The sequence below is a fragment of the Erithacus rubecula genome, assembly GCF_903797595.1.
Source record: "Erithacus rubecula genome assembly, chromosome: 10".
NCBI classification, from domain to species: Eukaryota; Metazoa; Chordata; class Aves; order Passeriformes; family Muscicapidae; genus Erithacus; species Erithacus rubecula.
In genome coordinates this window covers 22,997,032-23,011,472 of record NC_136662.1, presented here as the reverse complement: position 1 = coordinate 23,011,472, position 14,441 = coordinate 22,997,032, and the positions used below count along the sequence as shown (strand labels likewise).

Below are 14,441 nucleotides of genomic sequence, written 5' to 3'. Positions count from 1 at the left end.
TTCCTTCCCAATATCCCATCTAACCCTGCCCTCTGACAACTTAAAGCCATTCCCCTTGTCCCATCATGACAATCCCTTGTTCAAAGTCCCTCTCCAGCAATGTTTAAGTAACACCATTTCCTTCAGGTAGGAAGAATTGCCATCACAGTGTTTGTGCTGACAGGGTTTTTCCCATCCTTTCGTTAGGAGAAGCAGGAGAGGTGTGTAAGGGCAGTTCTGCGAAGCTCCAGCATTCCCAGAGGAAGACTCCAGCTTGGCAGTCTCCAAGCGCCCTCTGGTGCAGACACAACCAGCAGCTCCAACCAGCAGATTTATCCAGGGAATATCCATGCCAGATGTTAATGAGGGTGTTTGGGATTATGGGAAGGGGGCTGACAGTGACCCTGCCCCGTGAAGGCAGCACTCTCCAGGAGAGAGGGTCTTTTGATCCCTGTGCCCAGGACAGACCCAGGGAATGGCTGGAGCTGGGCAGGGCAGGGTCAGGCTGGAGATCAGGGAAAGGTTCAGCCCCAGAGGGTGTTTGGAGCTGAACAGGCTCCCCTGGGAATGGGCACAGCCCCGAGGCTGCCAGAGCTCCAGGAGAGTTTGGACAGCACTGCCAGGGATGCACAGGGTGGGATTGCTGGGGTGTCTGTGCAGGGACAGGGTTGGACTCCACAATCCCTGTGGGTCCCTTCCCACTCAGGATATTCTGTGATTGTCTTGGCTGGACATTGGCACAGGGCTCACAAGACTTTGCTTCAGAATTTACCCCAATTCTTAGTGGTAAATAGGATTGGTGTGTGGGATCAAGAGGATCAGTTGGTACCTGGACTGGAGCAGAGAAAGGCATAGGTGGCTCTTCACAGACCATCCAGGCATCCCAGCAGAAGACAGCAAGTTTGGAAAGAAAGAGATGTTTCCAGATAGCATGGAAAGATAAATTTGAGGGTGACTAAAGGTATGAAATGTGGATCAAGAGGGCAGTGAACAACAGTAAGAAATTTGCTGAGTTAACTAGACCAGTGAGAAAGGGGGGAAAAAGCAATTAAAAAGATGAGGAGAGACGTTCTAGTTTGGCATTGTGAGCTTGATGGCCAGACAAGATACATAAGGAGAAACATGTGAGGTGAGGGTGCAAAGAATGACTAACCAGGCATTAGGCAATGAATTCTGCCTGTCAGGTGGTGCAAACACAACACCCAGCATGGAGCTGAGCAGGAGCCAGAGCATCATTAATTTAGTCAGGTCTGCTGCAGGGATCTGGGGTCTCAGTGGGAGCACCTGGGAAATGGGGGAAGGAAATAGAAAAGCCATCATCTCCTTGGATACTCAGAAATATGAGGTGAAGCTGCAGTAATTTTTAAGAGCATGAAACAACCTGAGTGGGAAGGGACTCACAGGGATCAGATCAATCATCCAGTCCAACTCCTGGCTCAGGACACCCCAGCAATCCCACCCTGTGCATCCCTGGGAGTGCTGTCCAAACTCTCCTGGAGCTCTGCAGCCTTGGGGCTGTGCCCATTCCCTGGGGAGCCTGGGCAGTGCCTGCTCAGCACCCTCTGGGGCAGAACTTCTTCCTGATCTCCAGCCTTCCCTTGGGTCCCATCCCTGGAGGCCTAGAGAAGGTTAATAAGTAGTCCATTTACATAGAACAGGGCTTGCAGGCTAATTGATAGCACTTATATTCTACTGAACACGACTTGGACAAGCTATTAAACATGTGATTCCTATAGATCTGCAACATTAGTAGGCCAAATAATAAAATAATATGGATTCTTTATTAGGAAAATTGACCAAAAAAGCTTTTGCTGACAGAAAAGAGGAAGAGTATTACTGATACCTCATGCTGTGTCCTAGCAGAAGATCTTGTGGAAAATTGTGCCGAGATCAAGGATGGGTTACAGGAGTCCAAATCTTCCTTCCAGTGATTTCTGAGAAACTAAAGTGTTTTGTAGATGCTGAGGGCCACTTTGTAAGGGGTGGGATTGTGCTTTAGGTGTGGAAGCAACACCCCTTTGCCCAGCATGCCCAGGAAGCAGAGACAGATGCTGAGCCAGATCCCTGCACAGCCATGGAGCCCTGGAGACTCCCATGGGAGAAGCTGCTGCCCAAACAGCCCTCTGTGCTCAGTGTGGGCTCAGCAAGGGCTGTGGGAGCTCTCCTGGCCACTGCTGGCAGCCACAGCTCCTCCTCATGGACCTGACAAGGCTCTTCTGCCTCTCCACCAGCAGTTCTTCACATAAAATGTTCTGTGTGTGCTGCAAACAGCGAGGCTGCATCCAGGAGAGGTGGGTGATGGTGCCAGCAGTGCCTCAAGGAGACACAGTTTGCATAAGCAAAGGCTCCTTTATGCAAGAGTCTCACTGCCAAAACAGCCCTTTGCTTTTCTGTCATTCTTGACTCGGTAGGGAAGCATCAATGTAAACATCCCTCCACAGAGAGGAAAGGCTTGGAACAATAATCTACTGCAAAATGATACTCTTCAGATTTTAAAGCACCTTCTGTTGGTCAGGGGCAGTCAGTAAAACATATCAAGCTGTGCTTGGCAAATAAAAGCTAAAAAACTCTAAAAGATAGCAGTATGGAGCCTGCAAAATCTTCTGGGCTGAGATAAATGCTGGATTAGCAGCAGTGCCATGGCTCACACTTCCATGGATGTCTCACAAACACCTTGAACACAGCACCAGGATGCTATGGATTCAGGAATGTTAATGTGCTACTGCTCTGAACTGATACACCTCTACAGGAAATCTATTCCCATCTTTATTCAGTGCCTGGAAGACCAGAGGCTTCAGTCTGTGTGTTGTTGACTTGACAGAGAGAAATACTTCAGTGGAATGTAAAGGAGCAGCACAGCTGGCTCCCAGCTTATTTAACATCCTCACGTTTACACTGTAATACCTATGGGACAAACAGTGCTGTGATATTATTTGTTCTTCTGTGGGTTTTTTCCCTCAGAAATAAAGAATCACCACAATCTAAGGAGGCTGGAAAAGGGCCCATATAACCATTTCTCAGTGGGACAGAAGGAAGAAGAGGAAGCAGAAATCAAAGCCTTCAGACACAATTTCTCCAACTTGACCTGTGAAGGCTGGGTCAGCAGTTTTCAGTGTATAGAAAAGAAGGCTCAAGTTATGCTCCTCTTTCTGTGCACAGAAATGATAAAATGAAGGGTAAAGAAAGAATCAGTTATGCAGCTAACACTGCAAAAACATCCACTCTAGTCCCAAGGATAGCAAAGCTTAAATGGTCTTTCATTTCCAGCTTGCTTTTTGGATTCTCTCCCTTTCTTCTACCCATACAAGGGAAAAAAACCTCTTGTGCTTCACCTTCTGAATGTGATCCTTGGCCACACAGCTGTCACACAGACAATCCTGTGCTCAAGAAGCTGCTCTGGGATGTTATTTGACTGCCACGCAACTCTTGAGTTTAACCTGGAGAAGATCTTCAAGCAAATGATGTAGAAAATTCCTGCAGAAGAAACTAGAAGTCAGGCTTTTACTCCCAAGTCTGAGCTGAAGCACCTTCTGGGCAATCACAATATGCAGAAGCTGTGTCCAAAGACATAATAAAATAAATCCTGGGAATGAGAATGGCTTTGGAAACCTAGTTGGTGCCTGTAGCAGGTAACTAGTGTGCTCTTACAGCATAGATGGTGACATACTCTGGTGTTTTAGTTGCCTCTGGTGCTGCTATAATCAGTTTTCCTTTGCAGGGAAAAAATTAAAATGAGGTATTTCTGTGGAAGAGCCTTTTCTCCAAAAGCAGATGGAAGAAAGCAATGTTCAGAAATGTAACCTGGGGGGCAGCATGAGTGCTTCTGACAGGGCTAAGACAAAGACACTCTGTAAACTACAAAACCCTTCAGTCCTGCCACAAGCCCTTCAGACTTACCTGCAATCAATATTTACAGTATGGGTAAGGATGTGTTTATTCTGTTGTGTACCTGACCAGACAGAGAGGAAACACAGGCTTTGCAAACAGCAAACACTTCCCAAGTGAATTTATTAGTCAGGACTGATCTGTGTCAAAGCATTACCTACTTCATACCTCAAACAGCATTTCATCACAGAGCAGCTGCACAAGCCTCTGCTCTCCCTGAACACATCCTTGATATGCCAAGACTTTAGCACACCACTTATTCATACACATCAGTTCCTGCATTTGTTTGGGTTTGAGCACAGGAGTTCAAGGAATGTTTTGTTTCCTCTGTCCCAATCATTTGAAAGGTTTCTTTCTTTTCTTCCTCCACTGCTTATTATCCACATCTTCAGTGTCATCAGGGGGATCTGGCATTACAAAGCCATCAGTCATTTTATAGTAGACTATTGTGGAGTCTGTCTCAACTATGGCCAAAGTAACTGACAGCAGGGTGTCAGGATCCTCTGGAGGGAGAGCTGCTTTCTTCAGTATTTCCCTTAACCTAGGAGAGGAAAAAAATCACTTAGAAAGGAGTCCACAACCACCTGTAATGGGACAAAGGTAGAACAGCACCATTTTTATTCAGCCTGTTTTTGCTCTGCAAACTTGTCTTCACCAAAGTGAGCATAACACCTGTTCTAATGAAAATCCTAAGTTGTGTAATCAAGCAACAAAAGAAAATAACAGAATCAGTTACACACATCTCTGCTGGAAATGGCTCAACACATGTTTCTAAATTTTGTTTAGGTGTACTTGTGTGCACGTGCCTCAGCCATCCCTCATCCACCACAATCCTAGCACACCAATCTCTCCTGGCCCTGTTTTCAGTAGACTCATGTAAGAAATCTAATTAAATAACACCTGGTGTTCACTTGGAGAACTGAATAATTAAGATTTGTTCTGTTTGCAGAGGTAAGTCTTCCAGTCCCTCTGCCACAGGTCTCTGCCAGACTGTGGAAGGCCCAGGAGCCCAAGCCAGGTTTCTTTACCTCCCTGTCTAGACTAGAAGCCACAAGACTGTCCTTCTTCAGAACAGTCAGTCCAAATAATGTCTTCCTTAAAAGCTCAAGACAAAGTTATGCAATTTTTCCTGTTTAGCTTATTTTAACAGTAACATGCCAGTTATTTTTCGGTTCAGAGCTCAGGACAACACTGATCCCTGGAGTCCTGGTCTGACTGGGGAGCAAGTTCTGAAGGAGTGTGGTGATCAGAGACAGAACAGGAACACCTCCCACAGAACATTCCCACGGGGAGCTTCCCCCACACATGAGGTGCAAGAGGGCTTCTCTGAGATTGCTGGGACAGCTTACATTCCAGGGGAGTTCAGCTGTGCACCAGTCAAACCAGTGAAACTCCTGGCTTCATGCACCCTGGAGAGTTCACCCAGCAGAGCACAGGCAGCTCTGAGGCTGGGCACTGCAGCTGAACACAGGCTCTCTCTAAAGGCAGCAGCTTTCAGACTTCAATCACCATCTTCCCTCAGAACCCCTTTGATCCTCTAATAAAAGCCAAATGGAATGTGGCAGAGAATGAGCAGCAGCCTGGAAAGCCTCACTGTTAAGCCCATGACCTTCTTAAGGATCCATCTGTGTTCTGAGCTGTGCATAATCCAGCCTGGCAAATTCAGGAGGGCCTTGCCTCCTGCCTGCACCACTGGCCCAGGCACACAGCAGGGCAACACAACACTGTTCATGCAACATGATGATACCACAGCTGGGAAAAGCCCCATGCCAGCCCTCCCACATCAGCACATTTCCTAACAACACAACAAATAGGGTGAGAGAGACTGTGCTGACCACTGGCAGAGGACAGACACTGCAAGGGACTCCTTCAGGTCATGGGACATCTACTCCTGTGCTCACTGCCACATCAGCAGGCTCTGTCTGCAGGCTCCCTTGGCAGGTAACTGACTCTGTGCTCAGCACCTCCAGCCCCTGTGCAGAGGTACCCCCAGCACCACAACGTCCTGCCAAAACCCTGGCAGGGGACAAGAGCCTGGGAAAAGATTACAGATGTCCTTCCTGACACATGCAGAAAGCAAGAATACAATTGTCACATGCAGAATCATGAAATGCTTTGGGTTGGAGGGGACCTTAAAGCTCATCCAGTTCCATCCACAGGCAGGGACATTTCCACTATCCCAGGTTGCTCAGAGCCCTGTCCAGCCTGGCCTTGGACACTTCCAGGGATGGGGCAGCCACAGCTTCTCTGGGCACCCTGTGCCAGAGCCTCAGCACCCTCAGCAGCCAAATGTCTGGAGAAAGCTCTAATGTGGTGAGAACACACTGCTGGCACAGACCCCGTGAGGAAAGAACTATCCATGAAGCAGTGGACATCATCTCTCTTTCTCCTGGGAATCCAATACAGAATTAATAATAAAATGCCAAATTAAAGGGCACAGCCACCCTGGAGAGATATTTTGGGAGCCAAAGAAACCAAACTTGTGTTGAGTGTGGACAATGTTGTATCTGAGAGCAGACCCTGGCAGAGGCCTGGATTCACCTGCCAGCCAGGGCAGAAGCTCCTTCTTATCTTCTTTAATACCTGTCACTGGTTTTCCTCATAGTCTATTAGGAGGAGGGATGCAACAGTCTGGCCATAGATCTTCATTTCTAATACTCATGATTTCTTCCTATACTGCCAAGCACAGACAAACCCAAACTTTACTTTCCACTATTTAGCAATTACTGTGGCAATTAATAGCTTTAAAATATAATAAAACCCAAAACAAAATAAGAAAATCCATACAAATCCATCCAGAGAGCAGAGGGGAACGTTGCATCCTCCCCCATCTTAATTTTCCACCATGTAGGCTCTCAACACCCATCAGAAAGAAATCTGTGCTGTTTCCTAATATCTGCTCCTAACAAAACAGCACTGCCTTTTTCTCTGAAAGAAAGAACCAGGTGTCCAGCTGGTGACCCTGAAGTTTTAACTGACTCTGCAAAAACCAAGTCAGAATGATAAAGAACTCAAGCAGCAAGTTCTGTGATGAACAAAAGAGCATTTCAGAGACACATCCCATGCAATGCCTCTGAGAAGCAGCATCACTCTGCAAGCTCAGAGCAGCTTTATGGAGGTTGCATAGAGCTCCATTGAGCTTAAATGGAACTACTGCCTTCCATCCCATAAAAGCCAAAGGCTTTCAATCTGCCCTTTATACTTGGATGAATAATTCCTTGCAGGCTTGGCCAGCCTGAACAGCTCCCTCCCCTGCTCACCAGGCAGGGCTGCAGAGTGCACACAAGTTGGTCTCTGTGCCACTGCAGAGATCATTACCCCAGGCACTGGAGCGTGCCATTGTCCCAGCCTGGGTCAGCACATGGCACAGGAACCTCCCACAGAGCACAATTCCTTGGATTTAGCCAGCACTGCAAACTTTAGCACTAACCCAGTGCCTTGAAATATGTGGCAAGGAGCACGGGGGCTGAGAGAAAGTGTAAATGCACACCACTATTCCTTGGGATATGTTCCCAAAACACATGACCAGGGAATGCTAGAAAAAGCTCAGTTTTTGTAATGGAAAAAAAAAAAATGCCACAGTGGTTAAGAGAAGGAATTGAAAACCCACGAAATATAATGATCTTTTTCCATGAAAGTTCAAGAAGAAAACAAGACAAACCATGTAAAAGGAAAGTATCAAAGTTCAGCAAAGTTCTACAGCAAACACTTACTACTGGATGTTAAACCACAGTACAGCACAACCAACTCAGCTGTGGGAGCTGCAATCTCATTTAAAATATTAACTTTTTTTAATTAAATAAAAACACTAATAAAGTGCTTGTATTTAGGAGCCACTAATTACATTTGCAATGTGTGATTTACTGCATGAGTAAATTATGCTTATAGCAAGGGAGTTACTGACAAAAGTGTGAAGAGGATGCAAGATGTACGTCACACTTCCAGTGCTTTAAGATAACAGGATTTTTCAGTTTATAGCAAGATTTATTTTACAGTCTACAGACTTTGAAGACAGTCAATTCCAGTCCTCAGATGTCCTTCTCAGGATGCTTATCAGCTTTAACACAAAACATTAATGTATTGTTTTTTTCTAAAGTAAGTTAGCATTTTAACAGAATAAGCCTTTCCCAAACTTTGCAGGTCTCCATGACCTCAGGCAACTTCATCCTTCATTTACAACACTTGTGCACAAAATACAAACAGAGCAGTGACGTGTCATTTAATCTGACAGTTTATCTGCAACATTTTGCTTAGACAGAGTTATTTATCTGGGACAGAGAGTATCCAATTCTATCAGATCTGGGATCTAAATCCCTGGTCCTTGAAGGATCAAGGCATTCCAGGCTATCTAAAAACCCATCTAAAATATCTAAAAATCAACACTGTGAGCTCTCCTAACTTTCTGAGCTTGGCTTATGCAAGTCATTTCTGCCAGCTCTGAAGCAGCACTCCCAGGACTCAATTGTTTCCTCCACGGTGGGGAGCCACAGCTGAGGAATGCACTGCAAACGAGGTACTTGGCATGCACTAAGGTGTTGTAGTGAGCAGCAAACACAGCCCAGCCTGTGCACCCACAAACTCCTCCTGCAAGCACGAGTCCCTGCTGAATTCAGAGGCTCTCCAAGCCTCAGCCAGCTGTGTGTGGGTCAGAGCAGACCAAGATAGAAATTGCATCGCATTCCCCAGGGCTTCACCCACAGAAGATTCAGCAATCTTCATCTGAAGAAACACACAGAGCACAAAGCCCCTTCTCAAGCCTGTGTAAGGTCATTTAGTCTTTGCTCCACAGCCCAGAATTCTGTAATTTGATGGGTTCCTGTGCAGCCTTACCCTGCCATGCTTAGGAAGCAGAACAGCTTTTGCCTTCAGCAGTTAACTGTCATGCTCAAACAGAACATGATGAAATTTTGTAATAGGCTAAAAAACATTGAATAGACTTTATTTTTTGTGATTTGCCTAGGTGTCCTGCCAGTAATTTCCACAACAACTTTCCTGTGGCCTTTTAGGGACACACTTCTCAGTGGCAGCCAAGTAGGGAACTTCATGAGACACCTGGGAAGGCAGAGCTTGGCTGATGTGGATTTGAAGTAGAGAACCACTGCTATATTTCTCTGCAAGACCAAACCCACAAGAGTGACTAACTAATATTTGCAAAATTTGACATCTTTTTTAGCACATATGTAGTACTAAAATCCATTCTTTTCTAGAGAATCATTTCCTTCTACCAATAAGAAAAACACAGAGCAGAATGAAGATGGAAGTCTGATTTCAAGGTGTCACTTCCAAACCCTACCCAGGTGTTACTGGTTAAACAAGGAAGTGCTGCCTATAAATGCTGCTGTTACTCACTTCTTTTGCTGTTAGCACAATTCCAGGCCCAGAACAGACAGAACATTTTCACCTTCCCAAATCCCTCCAAGGGCTTATTCTCAACACTAAGCTGCATTCACTTGTACTCATACCTCCTCCCCTGCTTTTAGCAGGTAACACAAAACCCCAAAGCACTGCTTGGAACAAAATACAGATGCATGTTTAACACCACATATAAGTGCTGCACTCAAACACAACCTGCCAGCCTGACAACATCCATGGCTATTGAACACATACAGGCTTTCATGGACACACCTGGCACTGCAGCCTGGGATTCAGCTCATTTTAGTGACAACACACCCTGTGTCCTTGCTCTGCAGCAAACCCTAGTCACAAAATGTACTTTTAATCAATGTGATGCATTCACTCTTTGACTCTCCACCACACATACTTCCAGTACCAGATTCCAGACACTCTGGTGCCAGAGGCAGAGCAAACAGCATCACCACAGAACAAACAAGTGCAGAGGCTCCCTGTGAAAAGCTCCAATGACATAGTAAAAGATAGGACATGCATGCAGTGGAATACCTGACATTAAAAGTCAATCAGAACATACTTCTAGCCTTTACCCAGTGCCAAGAATCCAAATTTTTAGCCCAGGTGGAAACAAATTATATTAACCAAGCACAACAGCTCAGCATGTAGGTGGAATTCCTCAAGGATCCCATATCCTCACTGGCTGCCTTCTATTTCCACCTAAAATCTTGTCTGAGCTGAGAGCTGCAGTCTCCCTTTCACACACACACGCATCTCCTGCTTGCAGACAGGCTGGATGACACTCAGCATTTCACCCTGCAAGGCCCTTCAGCACTTTCCTCTGCCATGCAGATCACATCACATTTCTCTGCAACATCAACCCCCCAGGAGTGATTGACCAGTATATTGCAAATATAATGTTTTTTCCAGCACAAAGATAGTACTAAACCCCATCAATATCTAGTAAACAATTTTCTTCCCCCTCACCCAACAAACAGCAAAATTATGATAGAAGTCTGTTAGCAAGACATGGATCTATGACTTCTAAACCTCAAAATCAGAAGCAAAACCATCACTCCTAGAGTGCACACACACATTAATAAGTACAATTAATGAGCTACCTACCACTGTGTCAGGCTGCTGCCCACAGAGCAAGAGGAAGAAGCAAAAACCAGTAAAATTTGTAAAGCCAGCCCTGAGCCAGCTCCTATCAGGAGGGGGAACAGAAGAAACTGAAGAATGTACAACCATATGATGCTGCTGAAATAGTTCAGGTCTTCAGAGTCACCATGGCAAATACCAGTCAGAAAAAGCAGCTTTTATCAGAGGGTAAATCATACCATGTGTCTGAGGCTGCTCTAGGGGCCAGTTATAACAGACTGTAAAACTACTGTAGTGGAAGTTTTCTAGGCTGTAAATATTTGTAATGTAACAAACTCATGGCTGTGCTGTCTTCTCCTTGAAGAATTGCTCTTGCATGTGTGGGGAAATTAAGTCAAAATTCACAGGCGTGTGAAATTCTAGATGTAAAGCAAGAGGAGCTTCCTGTTCAAAGGAGCCAAATTATAGTTTAAAAGCAAAAGCAGAGCAAGCCATACAAGGCTTATCCACACATTTTACAATAAAAAAGCTGGTTCTTAGGCAGCTGCAAGAGGATTTCTTTCCCTCTTAGATCCTTTCAAGTCCAGCAACTCAGGAAGTGCTGTACATTTCCCAGAGTACAAAACAGCACAAGAATGTTCAGAACATAAGGTGTGAAGGTCTTGTGTTCTAACCTTGTCTCTCAAACACATACTTTGGTGTCCACTGTTATCTCCTAGCACATATTCAACTCCAGACAGCAGGAAGTGTTTATCAGTGGGCACCAGTTTCTGCTTGACCTCCAAGAACCATTGCCAGACAGGGAAAGGCAGAGACTGATGCAAAGCTGAGGTTTTCTTAGCATTGCAAGCTGCCTGTGTGTCTGCAGAACCCAAAATAACCCTGAGGTTGCTTTCCTCTGGTATCCCTCTACTCCCTCCTCCTTCCCCCCTTAACCAAACCATCATCACCCTGAAAAATGTACCTGTGCTCCACTTTCTGTAAGCTGTGGTGAACCCAAGCCAGGCAGTGAGCACAGCCTCACCTGTCGTGGCTGATCAGGATGTGTGCAGGCACTGGCACCATCACCTGGAGCCCCTCCTGCTCCCTGGCACGGGCATGCAAACACACCAGCTGCAGCTCTGCCACTCCCACGGGCTGCACCTCGTGCCAGCTCCTCCCTAGGATGGCAGGGGTAGAACACAAAACACATTTTAACCAAATAACAAATGCAGTATCTAAGTTAATACCTAAGTTTTGCTTTCCCTCCCTCTCTTCACAAGAAAACTCCACCTATCTGCCAAATTCCCCTCCTGAGAAGCAATGCTGCTAAAGAAATCCACAGAGCAGGACCAGCCTGCTGGCTCCAGAGCTGCACTGATGGATGGAGAACAGCCATGCCTGACAAAGCTCTTCTGCAAAAGGCAAAATATAAAACACACAGCTTTAGTCATCTGAAGCACTATAACTCAATCTGGACTTTACTGGCACCTTGAACTGTGAAGCAGCAGGTGCTAAAAGCATGATTAATGATCATACACAGTTCTAATCTCCTGCTTGAAGGAATAAGGATGAACTTTTTGCTGCAGAACTACAGAAATCTTCTTTTAAGGACTATTAAGGCATTTTCTTCAGAGGTGTAACAGCAACAGACACAGCAACTTCTGGACTGTAAAATCCCCTCCCTTCCCTGACCTTGAGAAGCACCAGGCTCCAAGCAAAACTGAAATATTTTTCTTAGGCTGGCTGGCTGCCTACTCACAGTCCCTTTTCAATAAAGCCAATTTGGAAGAAGCCAGGCAGAAGTTTATATATCACATAACTCTGCTCCACTCTGAGCAGACACCAGAAGATTGCACTGGATTTCACAGGAACATTTTGGCCAGAAAAGCCCTCCAAGATCACAGAGTTCCATTGCTGACTGACACTGCCAGGTCCTCCACCAAGCCATGGCCCTAAGCACAACACCTACAGTTTATTATAAATTACTATATTGCTACATAATATTAAGACAGTGGTTATAAATTACTGCTACCACACTTGCAAATGATCTTCTTTGCTAGAGGAATCACTGCCCTTTTCAGAAAACAGGCCAGCACACAGCAGCCACTTGCTAAAGAGTGACTTTTGTGAAAAACTGTTTTTATCTTTACATTAATCTACAAGTGAGGACTATTACAAGCACAACCACTGAACTTGTCACTTCACCCTCCTATATTCCTACTCCTTCCCCTATCTCTCTTTCACCTTTTTTTCCATGCAGACTGCCTTTGCCCTGGAACACCTGCACCTGGAACTGCAGGATGAAATGGACCCTCATCTTTGCACAGGCTCCAGGGAGGCAGAGGACAGAAACTTTCAGCACAAAAAGTCTCAAAATGGGCACCAAGGTCTTTGTAAGGTCTCAGTGCAACCAATTAATTTAACAGCCCCTAAGGGCAAAGACATTTGTTGGGATACAGCCACTTCCCCAATTTACCTTCTAAGAGATCCAGGTACACCAAAAAGGCAGCATAGACTTGAGTGCTGTCAGACACATCAAGTGACATCATTTCTGTGAACTGAGAGCCAAAGAGGAAGGTTGATAAAGGAAAGCACAGGTTACACTTGGAATGCACACACACCTCTCCAGGCAGCAGAGCCAAGGGAGTTTCAAAACCAGCTTTAAGGAAATCAGAAAGCAGGATTTGTTTCCTGACAGTATCTCAAAAGCTCCCTTTTCCACATTCCCCATATTTTAGACCTTAAAAAAAAAGCAAGCAAAATAAACACGAGAGGAATCACAGCTATTTCTGGAACAGCTCTAGCTTCGTGGAATTTTACCTATTCGGGGTTAAATAATTTTATCTATTTTTGCTGCAACACGTCAACATAAGACGATAGCCAAATTAAACACCTCCATGTCTTTGATGTGGCAAACATTAAGATGGGGTCGAAGTTTAGGGCATTTACGTTTCCCAGATGGGATTCCGTGATTTCTAACCTCCACCCATGCTGGCAGGGGCATCACCCAACTACCCCAGTGCCAGAGACCCCTCGACAAACCCCATATAATAGATTATATTGGCAGATTATATCGGCATCTCCCCGTAGAACCCTCCTGGGGGAACCTCGAGAGGGGAACCCTGCGGGAGAGCGGAACCCCGGCCCCGGCCTACCGCGGGGTGAGCCGTGATCCAGTTGCCGCCAGCCGCACCCGACCAGCTGCCCTGTGATCCCTGGGCTCTCCCGGCCGCCGAGGATCCCTGGCCCGGCTCGCTGTCACCCTCGTCCGCCCGAGCCGGGCAAACGCCGCTCCCGCCCGGCCCGGCCGCCGCCTCCATGTTCTCCCACCCGTGTGCAACGCGGCTTCACTCCGGGCGGCGCGCGCCCCGCGCTCCCGGGAAACCGCGGCACCGTGCCGACCGTTCCGCCTCCGCTCCGTTCCTACCCTCTGCCCCGCCGCGGCCAAAGGCGCCGCTCAAATCCTCCAAACAAAACACACATATCTAATCTATATCATCTATCTATCTATCTATCTATCTATCTATCTATCTATCTATCTATCTATCTATCTATCTATCTATCTATCTATCTAATCTGTATCTATCTAATCTATATATCTATACCTATATCTATATCTAGATATATACATACACGTATGCCTTTCACAGTCCCTTCTTCTAAAGGCTCCAAAGCAAGGAATGCATTATCAATCAGCAGTGCCCAAAGCTTTTACAGACTGCAAAAAGGATGTGCCTTCAAGGTGTTGCCATTAAAAGCACCTTGGACTTCTTTACTGGAAATATCTCTGACTTCCAATGAGAACATGCTTTGCCTAATTCCAAATATCCCAGGTCTGGCTTATCAGCTTCATCTGTCTCGGTAAGTCTTCTGATAAATTCCAAACAGTGGCTATTCTATCATAAAGCATCAATGACAATTGGTCTGTATGTATGTTACACATAAATTTGTATGTGGTTTGTAGCCACGGGGAATCATATTTGGGCCAATCTAATTCAAGGAATTTTGTGGTAAAACGAGCACATCCATTCTGGCTGCTTTAAAAGTATTGTGTTAGACAGCACTTTAATTCCCTGGGCACAGAACAGGTAGTTAGATGAGATTAAAAAAATCCAGTCTCCAAGACTTTCATGGAAGAGTTGGCAATA

At 45.8% G+C, this 14,441-nt stretch overlaps 1 protein-coding gene across 1 annotated transcript; it reads right to left on the bottom strand.

Moving 5' to 3' along the window:
• Positions 1–3,955: 3,955 nt before the first annotated feature.
• TSEN15 (tRNA splicing endonuclease subunit 15) lies at positions 3,956–13,757 on the bottom strand. The gene is made up of 4 exons (XM_079314619.1): positions 13,449–13,757; positions 12,770–12,851; positions 11,336–11,471; positions 3,956–4,405 (listed from the first exon to the last, which is right to left on the bottom strand). Exons 1-4 carry the CDS (start codon positions 13,611–13,613, stop codon positions 4,201–4,203), a joined length of 588 nt encoding a protein of 195 aa, XP_079170745.1. The 5' UTR covers positions 13,614–13,757; the 3' UTR covers positions 3,956–4,200.
• Between the last annotated feature and the right edge of the window lie 684 nt (positions 13,758–14,441).

What these genes read in the sequence shown, in the direction of transcription:
- TSEN15 (XM_079314619.1), bottom strand. Translation starts at nt 13,613, where the DNA reads ATGGAGGCGGCGGCCGGGCCGGGCGGGAGCGGCGTTTGCCCGGCTCGG. An exon ending in GTACCTGGATCTCTTAGAAG is followed by an intron (nt 11,472 to 12,769) that starts GTAAATTGGGGA and finishes CTGCCATCCTAG; the next exon opens with GGAGGAGCTGGCACGAGGTG. An exon ending in ATCCTGATCAGCCACGACAG is followed by an intron (nt 4,406 to 11,335) that starts GTGAGGCTGTGC and finishes TTCCTCTCCTAG; the next exon opens with GTTAAGGGAAATACTGAAGA.